Raw genomic sequence first — 15,134 nt, 5'->3', positions numbered from 1 at the left:
GGGTTGCTGAGTATGCGGGTTTGAAAAGTAATGTACCTGCACACTCATTTGCTCTACGTGGCCAGCAGCAGGGTGCTGACTACACAGGTGTGAGACAAGACCGGCATTGCACCTGCACAGGATTTCATGAGGGCACCTTTATTAAGACCAACGTTTTAGACCCCAGTCTTACTAAAGGCCCTGTAACGGTCACGTACACACACACACACACACACACACAGGGGGATGATAGTGGCCACTGCGCTCCACCCTCACCCCTGGCCCTGCCTACTTGCCTCACGAGTCCTGATGACAGGGGACAACTGGACGGCAGTTCCTAACTTAGGATACGTGCGGGAAAGACAGACAAGACAAATAATCGATAGTGAACGGACCGGGTCAAAACCAAGAGGACAACGCAGTACAGAGGGATAAGCAAAGAATGGTCAGGAGAAGCCGGGGTCATAAATACCAGGAGAGTCGAGACGTACCAAAGGAGTCCGCAAAGAACAGTCAGGTGGAAGCCGAGGTCAATATACCAGGAAGGATGCGCAGTACAGGAGGAGCAGGCAAAGGATAGTCAGGGAACAGGATCAGGTAAGTACATAGGTATCCAACAACTGCCAGGAACCTAAATTAACAGGCAACCTGTCGCCAGCAGGCTGCCTGTATTTATAGTGGGGAGTGAGGGTCATGTGACGTGGCCAGTGTCACATGACCGACAGACCGACCAGTCGAGCACCGAGTGATAAGCTCGGCGCTCAAGGCAGACCTAGGAGCAGGGAGCCTCCCAGCTAGCAAAGCCGCCCTGGGAACGAGGTCAAACACAGATCCTCGCTCCCGAAGCTAAGCAGCAGGTCTGCGGCTGATGGGAGACCGAGTGCGCCTTCGGCACCCCGTTACAGGCCCATAGCTAGCGGTGGATCTGCTGAAGTTATGAAGAGGCGCAGGCCTCTTCATAACTTCAGCGCTTCCAGAGCCAGTTCTAAGTGTAAGACAGCTTCCAAACTGTCTAACATTTAGACCATTTTCTATGACAGGCGTAGAAAATGATGAATGAGACGTGCCTGCCGGCCTGTCCCCTCGACCACAATTTTAGACCTGGCATGAGCGGGGGAAAAGGTGTTCAATACTCCGCAGATATCGACACAACTAACCATTGCACCGCCATCTGCGCCTGCAATATGCCTAATTTACACCTATTTCAGATTAGTAAATGATTCCCTATGTTATTATTTTTACTATAAAAGTCAAAGTTTAGAGAAATTTAAGGAGCGTTTACAAACATTTGTCATACATTATATTGAGTTGAGTACTAAGTTTATTGATTTACATATTGGAACTCTAACACATATTGTGGACTTACTTAGGCTCTTATTTTAGAACATTAACTTTCTTGCCAAGTTTAAGAAGTAAAATACATTTTATTATTAGTTGTAATAAGTTATGGTACAGTATTTTCTTTCACTTCTACTATGGCACTGATTTTTATAAATAACCCCCTGAGGATCCATTTCTTTCCAAAGTCCCTACAGCTGTCCTCTGGAATATCTACAATTTCTTTATTACTCATGTTTAATCAGATCAATTGTGTTACATAAATTCTCAAAGCACTTTAGCTCCATTAATTAATATTCTTTTCTCTGAGGCACTACGAACAGTAGACAGTTAGCGGTACAGCTTTTCATAGGCCTGTTTGTGTTTGGATGCAAAATGAAATATCCCCTGCTGTGCTTATATTCATGTGCATCTCCATCAAATTCTCTTTCCTTTTTTCTCAGTCCAATTTCTCACTTACTCATTAAAATATAATTGTTTTGTTTATTTTTATTTTCAAATAAATATTCATATTATTATTTTTTTCACTGCAACTGACAAAAGTTACTTTATTAAAGATTAGCTATTACACATTCTGAAAGCTTCATTTATATAGTGCCAACATCAAAGGAGAAAAGGCCTTGCCTTGGAGCACTTTCAACCTAATACACATTGCAGAGAAGCTGTATGGTGCTGTATATGGAAGAGAAAAGCTCCATACATATAGCATCCTATAGAAAGCCCCACATACATTGGCACCCTCCGTTCACCTCTATGGGAGTCTGTTCACCGCTATGGGACTTTCAAAAGTAGCTAGCATGTTCACTTGGCTATTTTCTGAACTCCCATAGCAGTGAATGAAGTGCATGCTGCATATGTTTGGTGTCCTCTCCTTCACTTTGAGGGCCCAATTCTGGAGATAGGACCCTCATCTATCTGACCTGGATGGCATACCCTAGTGTTATGCCATCCATGTATGAGATGGAAATAACCCTTTAATATAGGAATACATTTCTTACTACATAAAGTGATATTTAAAGAGGACCTGTCACCACAAGTTAAATGTGTTATTTATACATTTATAGCTCTGCTTTTTCTGAACTTAATACTGCCCCATGTACAGCTATCTCTGTATACACACTTACACAGGGAATGCTATCAATCACTGATACCTCCCTTGTGTAAAGCTATCAGTGACTGACAGCTATTTCTTCATACACACTTACACAATGCTATTAATCACTGATAACACCTCCCGCATGAACAATAAAGTCAGAAAAAGCAGAGACTTAAGCATAAATTATAAGCTTTACTGAATCTTTTCCCACAAAACTACATATTAACCTGCTCAGCTCCTCCTGTCTGCAGTACTGTACTTTGTGGTGACAGGTCCTCTTTAAGGTAAAGGCATTGTATATTAGCAGTCCGTGAACAATGTTCAGTGTCATAATGCTATTTATATGACATAACTGTTTTCACGTGTTTTTCTATGCAGATGGTACACCAGTCCTACCACTGTGAATGCATTTTACAGTTCATCTACAAACCAAATTAGTAAGTGTTCCCTATCGCTTTATTGCTTGCTATTACCATAAAATGTTATTCTAAAGAACCATATTTACATTCTACAGTTGTACGTGGATGTCTGGTTGCGAATGATATTAGTTGGGGTTAGGATCCCATGTATCCAGGACAATCATAAAAATATTTGTAACAGCAGGAGATGACTGTGCCATTGATGAGGAGATGATGATATGTCTAAAAGTGTGTTTGTGTGAGGACTGGACTGGAAATATTATCATCGGCCTGATGTGCATAAATAATTAGGTGTTTTCAAATACTTGTCAACATGGTCTATTTAATAGAAGCCCAATTTAGAGAGCTAATAGAGAGGCAGATTTACTAACATTTTTTAGATACTGTAGCTTAAACTTAGACTAGACAGTCTGAAAATGTGCCAGATTTATAACAATGCTGGCTGATACATCTAGTGCATACATATAGCTGTCTAGTGTAAGGTTAGACCACCTATTAGTTTGCTTACTTTATGCCAGAATCATATGCCAAAATGATGTATTTTTGATGCACATTGTCACATTGCTTTTAGTCTAGGCCATTTCCCTTTCACTAAGCCACGCTCTAAACCACTGTTGGATGGGTTAAAAAAGATGTCTCAGTTACTTAATAAATGTGGCGGAAAGCATGCATGCTAGCTCATGAATTTAGGTGCATTTTGAGTTTTAAATTTTATCTGACTGTTGACTATATTACACTATTAGCAAAAACATTCTTGTTTTTTGATCGAGGATGACACCAGCTGGACAAAGCATTGTCATGAGTAGAGAGGAGGAAATTTTTAGAAATTCATTTCTGGTCTGATTTAAATTATTTCGGTTGGCAGATTCAGTTCGCATACAAATAAATTCTACCTGAATCGAAAGGGCTCAGATTGCCCAGAAAAGTCATGTACTGTATAATACTCTGAGGTCTCAAAGGATGGTATCCAACACCTTTTAAACTACCTTTTAAGTTGACCCACCTCAGACATTGATTTCATATTGCTAGGATATGCCACCAGTTTAAGATTGATGCGGGTCCCACCCCCGGACCCTCACCTATCTTTTGAACAGGATCCCTGAAGTAAATAGCTGCACATGCGCAGCCAGCCTCAATTAATTTCTATGGGAGTTCGGTAAATAGTGCTGGCTCGGCTATTTCTGGCAGTCACATAGAGGTGAACAAAGTGGTGGCCACACTCCCACAGTACACTCTCCATTCATTTCTTTGGGACTTCTGAAAACAGCCGAGCTTGGCTATTTTTGGAACCCCCATAGAAGCTAATGGAGATCCTGCTGCGCTTGTGCTGTGTGCTCTGACTTTGGGAGCACCGTTCTAGATATAGGTAAGGGTCTCAGGGGTTGGACTCGCACCTATCTGACACGGGTCGCATATCCTAACAATATTCCACCAATATCTCAGGTGACACAATCCCTTCAACGCCTAGACAGTATTAGTATTTAGTAAGTAAAGTGACAGTGAGATATATGGCTATGGGTAAACAGATGGTAGCGCACTGCACTGTATTTTAAATCTAAACAAATTATCCCTTTTTGGAGGCAGAGGTGCCTTTTTCTTTGCCTACTGAAGGTGGCCACTTTTTGATAGATTCATCTGAATCAAATTTCAAAAATGTTTTGGAAAATTTAAGATGAATTTGATGAATTTTTAATTGATTCACTCATCTCTAGTCATGAAGTACCATGTTCCCTGTATAAACACTATTTCTGCTTCATATAACCAGTAGTTAGTGGTGGGAGTATTAATTTACTCAAAAACTCAGGCAACCCCTGTAAACTTCCTAATATAAAAACAACTGAATTTATACCCATTTTCTCCTTGGCTACTTTCTGCAATGGGCTCTGGACGTTCTGTGCACACATGTCACCACTGAAGCCAATTACTGGCCTCAGCAGAGACATCCTATGCAAGGCTGAGGCCAACGATTGGCTGCAGCTGTGACCTGTGCTCGGAATATCACCGTTGCAGCCAAGAAGATGATGTCAGCAGCAGTAGGACCAGTGCACATCACTGGAAGCAGAGGACAAAACAGGTGAATATCCATTCTCCATTTGTTATTTTAGGCCATTTGCAGTTTTTTTTTTTTTTTTTTTTAATAGAACTTGGACAACCCCTTTAATGATTATTATACAATGCTTCGACTAGACAGGACAAAACAATGGCTGATTCTTAAGTCTAAAACTCTTGGTAGCAAAATATAATAGACAACACTAGTTTGAGTTAATAAAATGTAGACTTATAAATCCCCTCAAAATACAGTAATCCAGTACTAGAAATGTAATACTACAGACTCTTTTGTCAATTCAGCATAGTGCAAATTTCTGCTAGTTCTCATTTTCACTAAAGTCTCTTTTCTACTTGGACATAATTCAATGGCTCTCACCAATGATTGTCACACTTATTGCCTGTATTGACTGCATATTCGGTCCATATGAAGTAGGTGTGAAATATAGTGCCAACGTTTTTATATGGAGGTGTTCACTACAGTTTTCCTGCATGATACAGCATCCATATGGAGTTATACTGACTGCAGTACTTTATGGAACTGTTTTTTTTTAGCCCTATTATATACCCATATAACATGTAGAAACAGATTCTTTCTTTAGTGGTGAAAAAAATGCTAAAAAATATTAAAGATTTGCTCAGAGTTGGAAAAACTTATGGATGGCACACCTGTTCATAGGTTGTCTTTGTCTTTGTCTCTGGTATTGCAGCTCAGTCTCATTAAATGGGCCACACAGAAAATTTCGTTGTTAAATTTGGCAAAGCAGCCTAACTGAATTTTTATTAACTTTAATAATAACTAATGAAAGGTATTTGGGAATATATTTATAATAAAGTAATATTTAAGTATTTTCAGTAATGTAATTTTTTTAATTACTGGAAAACCCCTTTAACTTCAATAGAGATGAGCTGTAATAACAGACACAACCTGTGGACACGTGTCGCTCTGTTTGCTAAAGAAATCAACCATGTTTTTCTAATCTTGAAGACATGTATTACATGTGCACCCACTTTGAGAATGATCCTTTCTTCTGTTGAACTCTGTATCAGTATTAAGATCAGCACATATTTTTAAACTGTGATTTGTGCTATAATTCATTCTCTATTTTCTGTGTACTACAGGATTCCCAGCTGGAGAGCTTCAAAAACCTTTCTTTTGGGGAACAGAATATCCACGGTAAGTAAACATTTTTAGATGCCTGGAAACAAATGACCTTGCTGCTTCAGATGTACTGGTGCAATGCTCACCAGTACAAGGAAGGTGGTATATTTCAATAATAAAGGCAGAAAAAACATGTTCAGTCCCTCAAAAAATAGCAATTTGTACTTTCTACATGATATTTTTTCCATCATTTATTTATTTCCATTTTATTTATTTATTTATGCACCTACAGTATGATCAGTATAATTAAACTCTTTTAGGAACTATCAGATGAAAATGCTTGTTCTCCATTGGAGACTACGAACTTCAATCCTAATGAGATGTATGAAAAAGTTCTATTTAAAGTAAACGTTCACCTTTGAGCACCACTTTGGTACTGTCTTACAAATATAAAATGCAACAGGATATAGTAAAAATCAGTATTACACCTGATAAGATCGTGGTTATGGGATGCATCCACATAAACAATTTAAACATAAAAGAATATACAGTTCACCTGATCACCTCACCTTTCTATACGATGTATAATTGAGTTCAACCAAACCAACTGCATACTTACTGCATACTCTTCTACTAATGGCTATAGATAGCACGAACAACTAGAAATAGAGTAAAACCTCAAAAACTTGTCATCCACAATGAACTTTATTATAAAGTTTAAAAAAATATTAAAACTGTTCGTCAATAAAAAATAAACCTTTTCAGCTTCTTTCAGGACATGTGGGAAGAAACTGAAAGACCAAACCCCAGGGTTTGGTGATTAATTGGCTTGGTGCTGGATTTACTTTTATTGTGAAAATATAATATAGTACCTCTAGGATGAGAAGTTTTTGTAGTTTTACACTATAGCCAGTTGTTTGTGCCATCCATTACTTTGGAGAATGGAGGGACACAGTAGACATCCTTGGATTTCATGGTGCAAAAACAAAAAATGACAATACTTACAAACACATTTTTATTTTAATCCATTTGCACCTACCTCATGAGATTGGGGTTGGAAATTATATGATTTTGCTAATTTATGACGTAAAGTCATGATTTTATGAAAGACACGGAGGCGAGTATTGCTCTATCTCTCTTTACTGACAAAACCACAGCAGCAAAGAAAAAACTTAGGAGATTAGCATATCTCCATGGTAACAAGCTCCTCCCACTTGCTCCCCTATATATAGTCTCTGTTGCAGGAAGCCTTCCTCTTTCTTGGCGGATGCCACTCCAACTCTTCAGGAACTTTGAAACAGAAGCCGAGAACTGGTCAAACCGGAACTGCAATGTCGAAACGGAACTAAGAATGTAGATCATATGTAATCCAGCCGATAGTGATGATTAAGTCACACTAGGAGAAAAGAGAAAAAGGAGAATCACATAGCGGGGGTAATAGTAACACTAAAGGAACATGTGCATGCAAAGCAGCAAGGAGCATAATAAATGGCAAGTATAAGTGATCGTCACCAGGTCAAAATAATACAATAATTTATTAAATAAATAAATAACTAAATTAAAGTGAGCAGGGAGGGAGAATAAGTGAGGGAGGGCAATACTCGCCTCCGTGTCTTTCATAAAATCATGACTTTACGTCATAAATTAGCAAAATCATATAATTTTATTTCAAGACACGGAGGCTCCTATTGCGAGTTTAAAGCTGTCCAATAACAGGAGTAAAAACATGTTGAGTAGGACGAAAATAGAAGTCTCTGAAAGTCGATACTCTGGACCAGTCTGCAATTTTCATAACGTCCTCCAGGCGAGCGCCCGCCGCCATCATAGAAGTAGACGATGCGCTTCGAGTAGAATGAGCGGTGAATATTGAAGTATCAACACCCGCTAAAGACATGAGCCACTTAACCCATCTAGCCAAAGTTGTGGTGGAAACTGGGGCAAACGGACGTCGGTAAGAAAGGAACAACTGAGGAAGCTCGGTGGAACGATGCGGTAAAGTTCGAGACTCGTATTCGCGTAGACAAGATACGGGACAAAGGGCAGGAACTCCCGGAAAAGAAGGATAAGACACAGAACGAATTTGGGTCTTAGTCCGACGAGAAATGTCAAAGGTGACTCCTTCAGGAGAGAAAAATCTGGCGTTATAATCTAACGCTCTCACGTCAGAAACTCTCTTACAAGAGATTAGACAGAACAGAGTGACCAGTTTAGCTGACAATTGGCGTAATGAGAGTTCCGAATTGGGTGGCCAGGAAGAGAAAAGATTTAAGACCAGAGAAACATCCCAAGTGGTGGAAAGGCGTGGTCTGGGAGGACGAGACATCCTGGCGCCTTTAAGTAGGCGGCAGACTAAAGGGTGTTGGCCTGAAGGGCGGCCTTCAAAACCTTGATGAAAAGAGGAAATGGCGGACCTGAAAAGATTAATAGTCCGATAAGCCTTACCGTCGTCGAATAGGGAAGTAAGGAAATTTAAGATGTCTGTTACAGTGGCCGAAACGGGATCCAGACCCCGGTCCACGCACCAACTAGACCAAGATCTCCAGGCCGCTCTATAAGCCCGTCTGGTGCCAGGAGCCCAAGACTCTTCCAGTAATCTCCAAGTTGGTTCCGAAAGGACATAGCCTTGGTAGGAACGCCTGAAACTCTGCACGCCAGTAATCGGAGAGAACCCTCCAGAAGGAGAGGATGTTAAGCGTCTTCCGGACCTAAGAGGAGATCTGGGTAAACTGGTAGAAGAAAAGGAGGGAAGATGAGAAGTTCTAGAAGGTTGGGAAACCATGACTGAGTGGTCCAGAACGGAACGATCAAGATGATCTCCGCTGATTGGGAGCGGACCTGGTTCAGGGTTCTCGGAATCATTGAGAACGGCGGAAACGCGTAGTGAAGATCCTCTGACCAATCTTGAAGGAATGCGTCTACAGCCTCCGCTTCTGGATCCGGGCGCCAACTGAAGAACCTCGGTAGCTGTTTGTTCAAACGGGAGGCGAAGAGATCGATGCAAGCAGGACCCCAGATTGAGGAGATGGTAGAAAACACCTGCGCATCTAATCTCCAGTCGCTGGTATCCTTGAGATAGCGTGAGCTCCAGTCCGCCTGAACGTTGTGTAGTCCTGGGATGTATTCCGCCACCACTGTAAGTTCCCGACTCTGACAGAAAGACCAGAAATCCCTGGCCAAATGAGACAGCATGGGAGAATGGGTACCGCCCATGGCATTGTCATAACGGACAGCGGAGACGTTGTCCATACGTAGTCGAATGCAAACCTTGGTCATGTCCTTCGCAAAACTGCGAATAGCGAATGAGCCCGCTAGGAGTTCCAAGGCGTTGATGTGTAAAGGAGACTCTTCTACTGACCAACGACCTCCGGTCGAAATGCCCTCGCAGTGGGCCCCCCAACCAAGTAGGCTGGCGTCCGACTCTACTGTGAAATCCGGACGGGGACCGCAAATCGCCTTCCCGTTCCAGGCTTGAAGATTGCCGATCCACCAATGGATCTCGTCCCGAGTTTCGTCGTCCAGACAAATAAAATCTGCGTAGGTGGCTCCTTTGTGAAGATGCGCCGTCTTCAGGCGTTGTAGGGCTCGGTAGTGTAAAGGAGCTGGAAAAACGGCCTGGATGGAGGACGATAGAAGACCGATGATTCGAGCCAGATGTCGAAGGGAAATCCGGGGCATGTCCAGCGTTCTGCGTAGTTCCTTGCGAATCTCCTTGATCTTTGTCGTCGGAAGACTGAGGGTTTCTGCTACCGAATTCACGGAAAACCCTAGGAATTCCATTATCCGTGCTGGTGTCAAAACGGACTTGTCGTAGTTGATGAGGAATCCCAATCCGGTTAATAGGCTTGAAGTGAGTTCCAGATGTGAGAGAAGGGTCTGTCTGTCCTGGGCCAGCAGAAGTATGTCGTCCAGGTAGATAATTAGTCGAATTCCTCGACTGCGGAGCCATGCTACCACCGGCCGCATGAGTTTGGTGAAACACCATGGAGCCGATGAAAGGCCGAAGGGGAGGCAAGTGAAACGCCAAATTTCTCCCTTCCATTTGAAGCGAAGCAGGTCTCTGGAGGATTCCTCTACAGGGACGGTGAGGTACGCGTCCTTTAGGTCGAGTTTCACCATCCAATCTCCTTTTAGTAGGAGATCCCTGAGAAGATGGATGCCCTCCATCTTGAAGTGTCGATATCGCACAAACCTGTTTAGGGGGCGTAGGTTGATGACTGGGCGCATCTGGCCGCCCTTATTGTGCACCAGAAAGATAGTGCTGAGAACTCCTCCGGAGTAATCTGGAGCACGTTCGATCGCCTCCTTTCTGTGTAGGTCCATCAATTCCTTGTCTATGTGGAAGAGGGTCTCTGATGAAGTGGCCATAGGGTAGGGGGGGTTGGGAAGAAACGGAAAACTTACCAACTCTATCTGGAAACCAAGGATTGTGGAGAGCACCCAAGTGTCCGTGGTGATGGCGGACCAAGGACGAGAAAAATGTCGTAGTCTGCCCCCTACACAAAGTGGAGAAAAAAGAAGTGGTGGTACACTTACCGAAAGGGCGGCGGGAGCCGGAGTTTTCACGGAAACCTCTACGATTGGGGGCGCCTCGGGATGGGAAGAAACCCATTGGTTGTCTGGAGTCCTGGAATGAGGATCTATCTGAATAGGATCGGTGACTGTAGGAACCTCGACCGAGCCCCGGGTCTGGAAAGAGGAGCGGCCGGACAGACGGCCCCTGGAGCTGCCGGCCCTGTGAGAAAAACGAGGGTGGAAAACCCTCTTCATGGAGGATTGGGCCTTGTCAAGGGCCGTGAATGCTCCCACAAATTTTCTCATGTCTTTAATGAATGAGTCACCAAAGAGGAGGCCCTGTGCCTCACTACCAGATTCGGACAGAGCTAAATTAGCTAATTTAGGCTCGATCTTAAATAAGATCGCCTTACGTCTTTCTATTGACAGGGAAGTGTTGACATTCCCAGCTATACAAATGGCACGTTGTGCCCAGGCACGGAGGACCTCAGGGTCCACAGACTCATTAGCCGCCTTTGCGGACTCGGCTAGTTCAAAAATTTTTGCTAGGGGCCCAAATATGTCCAGCAGTTTATCTTGGCATGCTCGAAGAGCAGAATCTAGGCCTCTCCTAGGGTTCCAGCCAGATTTAGATAGAAATTGGACCATCTTAGGGTCTACTGATGGTGTATCGCACACTTTGTTTGGTATTAAGGGCCGCGGGCATTCAGCCCTGAGTTTTTTACGCGCCTCCTTACTGAGGGGGCAGCGGACTCTGGACTCTAAGTATTGGGCTACATGATCCAGCGGTAGCCACTCAGCTGACCTTGGGTGGTGCAAGGAGTCAGGATCAAATAATGGCTCTCCAGAGGGGTCGGTCAAAGGACCGGATGAACCCAATGCAGCCTGGGATGTCGACGGTATAGCCGCAGTAGCGGAACTGTCAGTAGGCTGAACATATGGGGAGTCAGACAGGTCTGCATCTGGATATTCCTCATCCTCAAATCTAGCCTCCTCATAGTCGGAACCGAATTCGGATCCTGAGACTGATTCTGGTTGTGCTCTGGCACATTTCCAACTCCTCGCCTTTTCTGCCTGGCGGGAAAAGGCTCTCTTGCGCGACCTTGGCGCGCCGTCTTGGGTGGCTATGGTCACACCAGTCAAATCAATTCTGGAGGTAGGATGGGAAGTAGCACCTGCTTGGGTATCAACTGAGGGTGTGGGGGGCTGGCTCTTAAGTGCATCTGCAATTGTCATGGAAAGGGAATGGGACATAGATCCCATTGCCGCAATAATAGCCTCTGACACAGAGCGCTGTAACATATCAACCTGGTTAGGGTCTAGTGTGGAAGGGGCTGCACTAAATTCAGGTGCTGTAGGAGGGGAGTGAAATTCTACCTCAGACTCCTCAGCTATAGAATGTCTGGATGGGGTATGTGACATGGTAACTGAGGTGATATTGAGAGATTTAATGTCTCTAAGTATAAATCTGGGTTAAATTTATAGACCTAATAAACAGGGTAGTTTGGAGAAAACAAATAATTTAATTGGGGTGAGTTACCCCACAAGACGCAGAGAAGAAATGCAGAGAAGAAAAACGCAGCCTGGCAGCGATAAACCGAGGATCTGACTGAATGATTGCGCGCCTACAAATGTAAAATGGCCGCCGAAAATCTCGCGATAGAAAAAACGAGATTTTCGGAGTGGCCAGAAGGGATCCAAAATGGCCGCCGAGATTCTCGCGAACGGAAGGATCCGTGCGAGATCTCGGGGCAGTGCAACTAAAATGGCGACCGGACGAGGAAGCGCAAGGTATTATAGGCCTGAGAGGAAAAAACGGGCGAACAAAGGGGGGGAGTACAGGGTGGGTCGGAGCGAGAGAAGGGAAGATTTGATAAAGAAAACGATGTGGTATAGGGAAATGAAAAATGGCGCGCAACCTGTGGAGAAAAAATTACAAATACAGTTGCAAAATGACACCAACTATAATAAATGAATAAGTGGGTAAAGACCGCACCCTGTAAGGAACGAAATGTATATATATATACAGTGTATTACATATAAACATTCAAAATTAGGCACAGTGAGGTACTTAGCTGTGGCAGCAGCAAAGAAAGAGGAAGGCTTCCTGCAACAGAGACTATATATAGGGGAGCAAGTGGGAGGAGCTTGTTACCATGGAGATATGCTAATCTCCTAAGTTTTTTCTTTGCTGCTGTGGTTTTGTCAGTAAAGAGAGATAGAGCAATAGGAGCCTCCGTGTCTTGAAATAAAATTCTCAGATTGGTGGCTGGTTTAGATAAAGTCATCTATAAATTAAATAGAGTGGCACTCTTGACAGAATTCCAAGTTTGAAATTTTTTCAGGGTTGGGTGTGGAGATGCCTATTTTTGAAAATCCACCAACTATCCTGGGTATGCCCCACTCTTTTAGTAAGAAGGGGAAGCAAATGAGCGCTTAACAAGCTCTGCCTCTAATGCCACCAGATGTAAGGCAGCTATCCTATAAGTCGGTTTTTGACCCTTTAAATAGGCCTTGAGACATGACTTGGATAGTAAATAAGCCAGCGCCTCATCTGCAGACAGCTGTTTCAGGGAGAGAGCGCCTTAGTCTGTGTGAGGAGACTGGGAAGAAAGGGATGCAAATGAGCTCTTAACAAGCTCTGCGTCTACCCCCCAAATTCTGACTTGGCCTCTCACCCAGTTAAGCCAGTACTCTCTGCTCTGCACTGATGAGGGGCAATAATCTCGAAACAGCTGTCTGCAGATGAGATGCTGGCCTATTTATTATCAAAGTCATGTCTCAAGGCCTATTTAAAGGGTTGAACATTGACATTGACATTGTTCAGTCTCTGTTAGGCGTTTTGGACGGAGGAAATACCGCAGCATGCTGTGGTATTATCTCCGTCCAAAATGCCTGATCAGTTGCCAGAATGCCTGATCCGGCTTTAATTTACATTTACATGTATTAGTGGCATTAAGTGGCATCTAGCATTAAGAAACACATTAAGGACGGATCCATCCGGTCTGCTCATGCGTAGACCGGGAAAACTGTGAAAAAAAATACAAGACTGATCAGTCTATCCGCATGACAAGTGGAGAGACGGATCCGTTCTTGCAATGCATTTATGAGACGGATCCGCATCCGGATCAGTCTCACAAATGCTTTCAGTCACATCCAGATCGGCGGAACCGGCAGGCAGTTCCGACAACGGAACTGCTTGCCGAATCACACTGCCGCAAGTGTGAAAGTAGCCTTAGATGTGGCAGTTAGCATTGACCCCAGCATCTACAGCGCATGTGGGAAATGGGTTGAATGAGCTTGACAGGCTTAACAAGGCCACTTTCACTGGAGTGAGTGGTGTAAAATTAAATAAAGTGGCAAAAAGTTGCAAAGCTCTATTTTGCCTTTTTTTTTTAGACAGAGCTCTGGAGTGCAGGGATTTTAAATTGAATCTGTTTTGATAATTTTACAATGAAGTACAGAGTGAAAATACCCTAAAACAAATAAAGCAAACATAGTTACTTATTCAGTGAAAATATATAAGTACCCATCAAATAACATTTGCTCATTTTGGCTCTCCTTTAACCCCTTCAGGACCCTGCCATTTTTCACCTTAAGGACCAGGCCATTTTTTGCAAATCTGACATGTGTCACTTTATGTTTTACACAATGATTTCATTTTCGAAACAAAAAAAAATCATGTTTTAGTGTCTTCATAGTCTGTGATTGTCTTAGTTAGGGTATGATTTTTGTAGGATGAGAGGAAGGTTTGATTGGCACTATTTTTGGGTGCATATGACTTTTTGATCGCTTGCTATTACACTTTTTGTGATGTAAGGTGACAAAACATTGCTTTTTTTACACCTTTTTTTATTTTTTTACGGGGTTAGATCATGTGATATTTTTATAGAGCAGGTTATTATGGAAGCAGCGATACCCAATATGTCTACTTTTTTTTATTTATGTAAGTTTTACACAATAATATTTTTGTAACAAAAAATAAATCATGTTTTAGTGTCTCCATATTCTGAGAGCCATAGTTTTTTTCAGTTGTTGGGCAAATGTCTTAGGTAGGGTATGATTTTTGCAGGATGAGATGACGGTTTGATTGGCATTATTTTAGGGTGCATATGACTTTTTGATCCCTTGCTATTACACTTTTTGTGATGTAAGGTGACAAAAAAATTGTTTTTGCCACACCGTTTTATTATTATTATTTTTTTTACGGTGGTCATCTGAGGGGTTAGGTCATATGGTATTTTTATAGAGCAGGTTGTTAAGGATGTGGCAATACCTAATATGTATACTTTTTTTATTTACTAAAGTTTTACACAATAACAGCATTTTTGAAAAAAAACATTTTTAGATGCCTGATGACTGACCGCTGCACATCAAGGGTTAATGCGCCAGCATAGGTGATTTCACTGATGCCGGTGCATGCAGCAGGGGTTTGGCTATCATTGACTGCCGGACCCCTGCCGTGGATCGGACGGGCGCATCTCCTGCAGCCACCCGATCACAGCGCCGTAAATGTACGGCACTGGTCCTTAAGTCACGGACATCTGCGCCGTACATGGGTCAAAGTAACAGCTCAAAAATTATAATGGTGGTACAAGCAATTTGTTACCCTTTCACCAATCCTCTTGAATTATTTATTTTT

At 42.8% G+C, this 15,134-nt stretch overlaps 1 protein-coding gene across 1 annotated transcript in view; it reads left to right on the top strand.

The window, feature by feature from the left end:
- Positions 1–15,134, top strand: part of PHEX (phosphate regulating endopeptidase homolog X-linked) — a 284,982-nt gene that overhangs the window by 239,521 nt on the left and 30,327 nt on the right. The window contains exons 15-16 of the mRNA XM_044283956.1: positions 2,792–2,850; positions 6,001–6,055. Of these exons, the coding sequence (XP_044139891.1) occupies positions 2,792–2,850; positions 6,001–6,055 (114 nt within the window). The remainder of the gene's footprint in view (positions 1–2,791; positions 2,851–6,000; positions 6,056–15,134) is intronic.

The sequence above is a fragment of the Bufo gargarizans genome, chromosome 3 (assembly GCF_014858855.1).
Source record: "Bufo gargarizans isolate SCDJY-AF-19 chromosome 3, ASM1485885v1, whole genome shotgun sequence".
NCBI lineage: Eukaryota > Metazoa > Chordata > Amphibia > Anura > Bufonidae > Bufo > Bufo gargarizans.
This window is presented reverse-complemented; position numbering and strand designations above follow the sequence as displayed.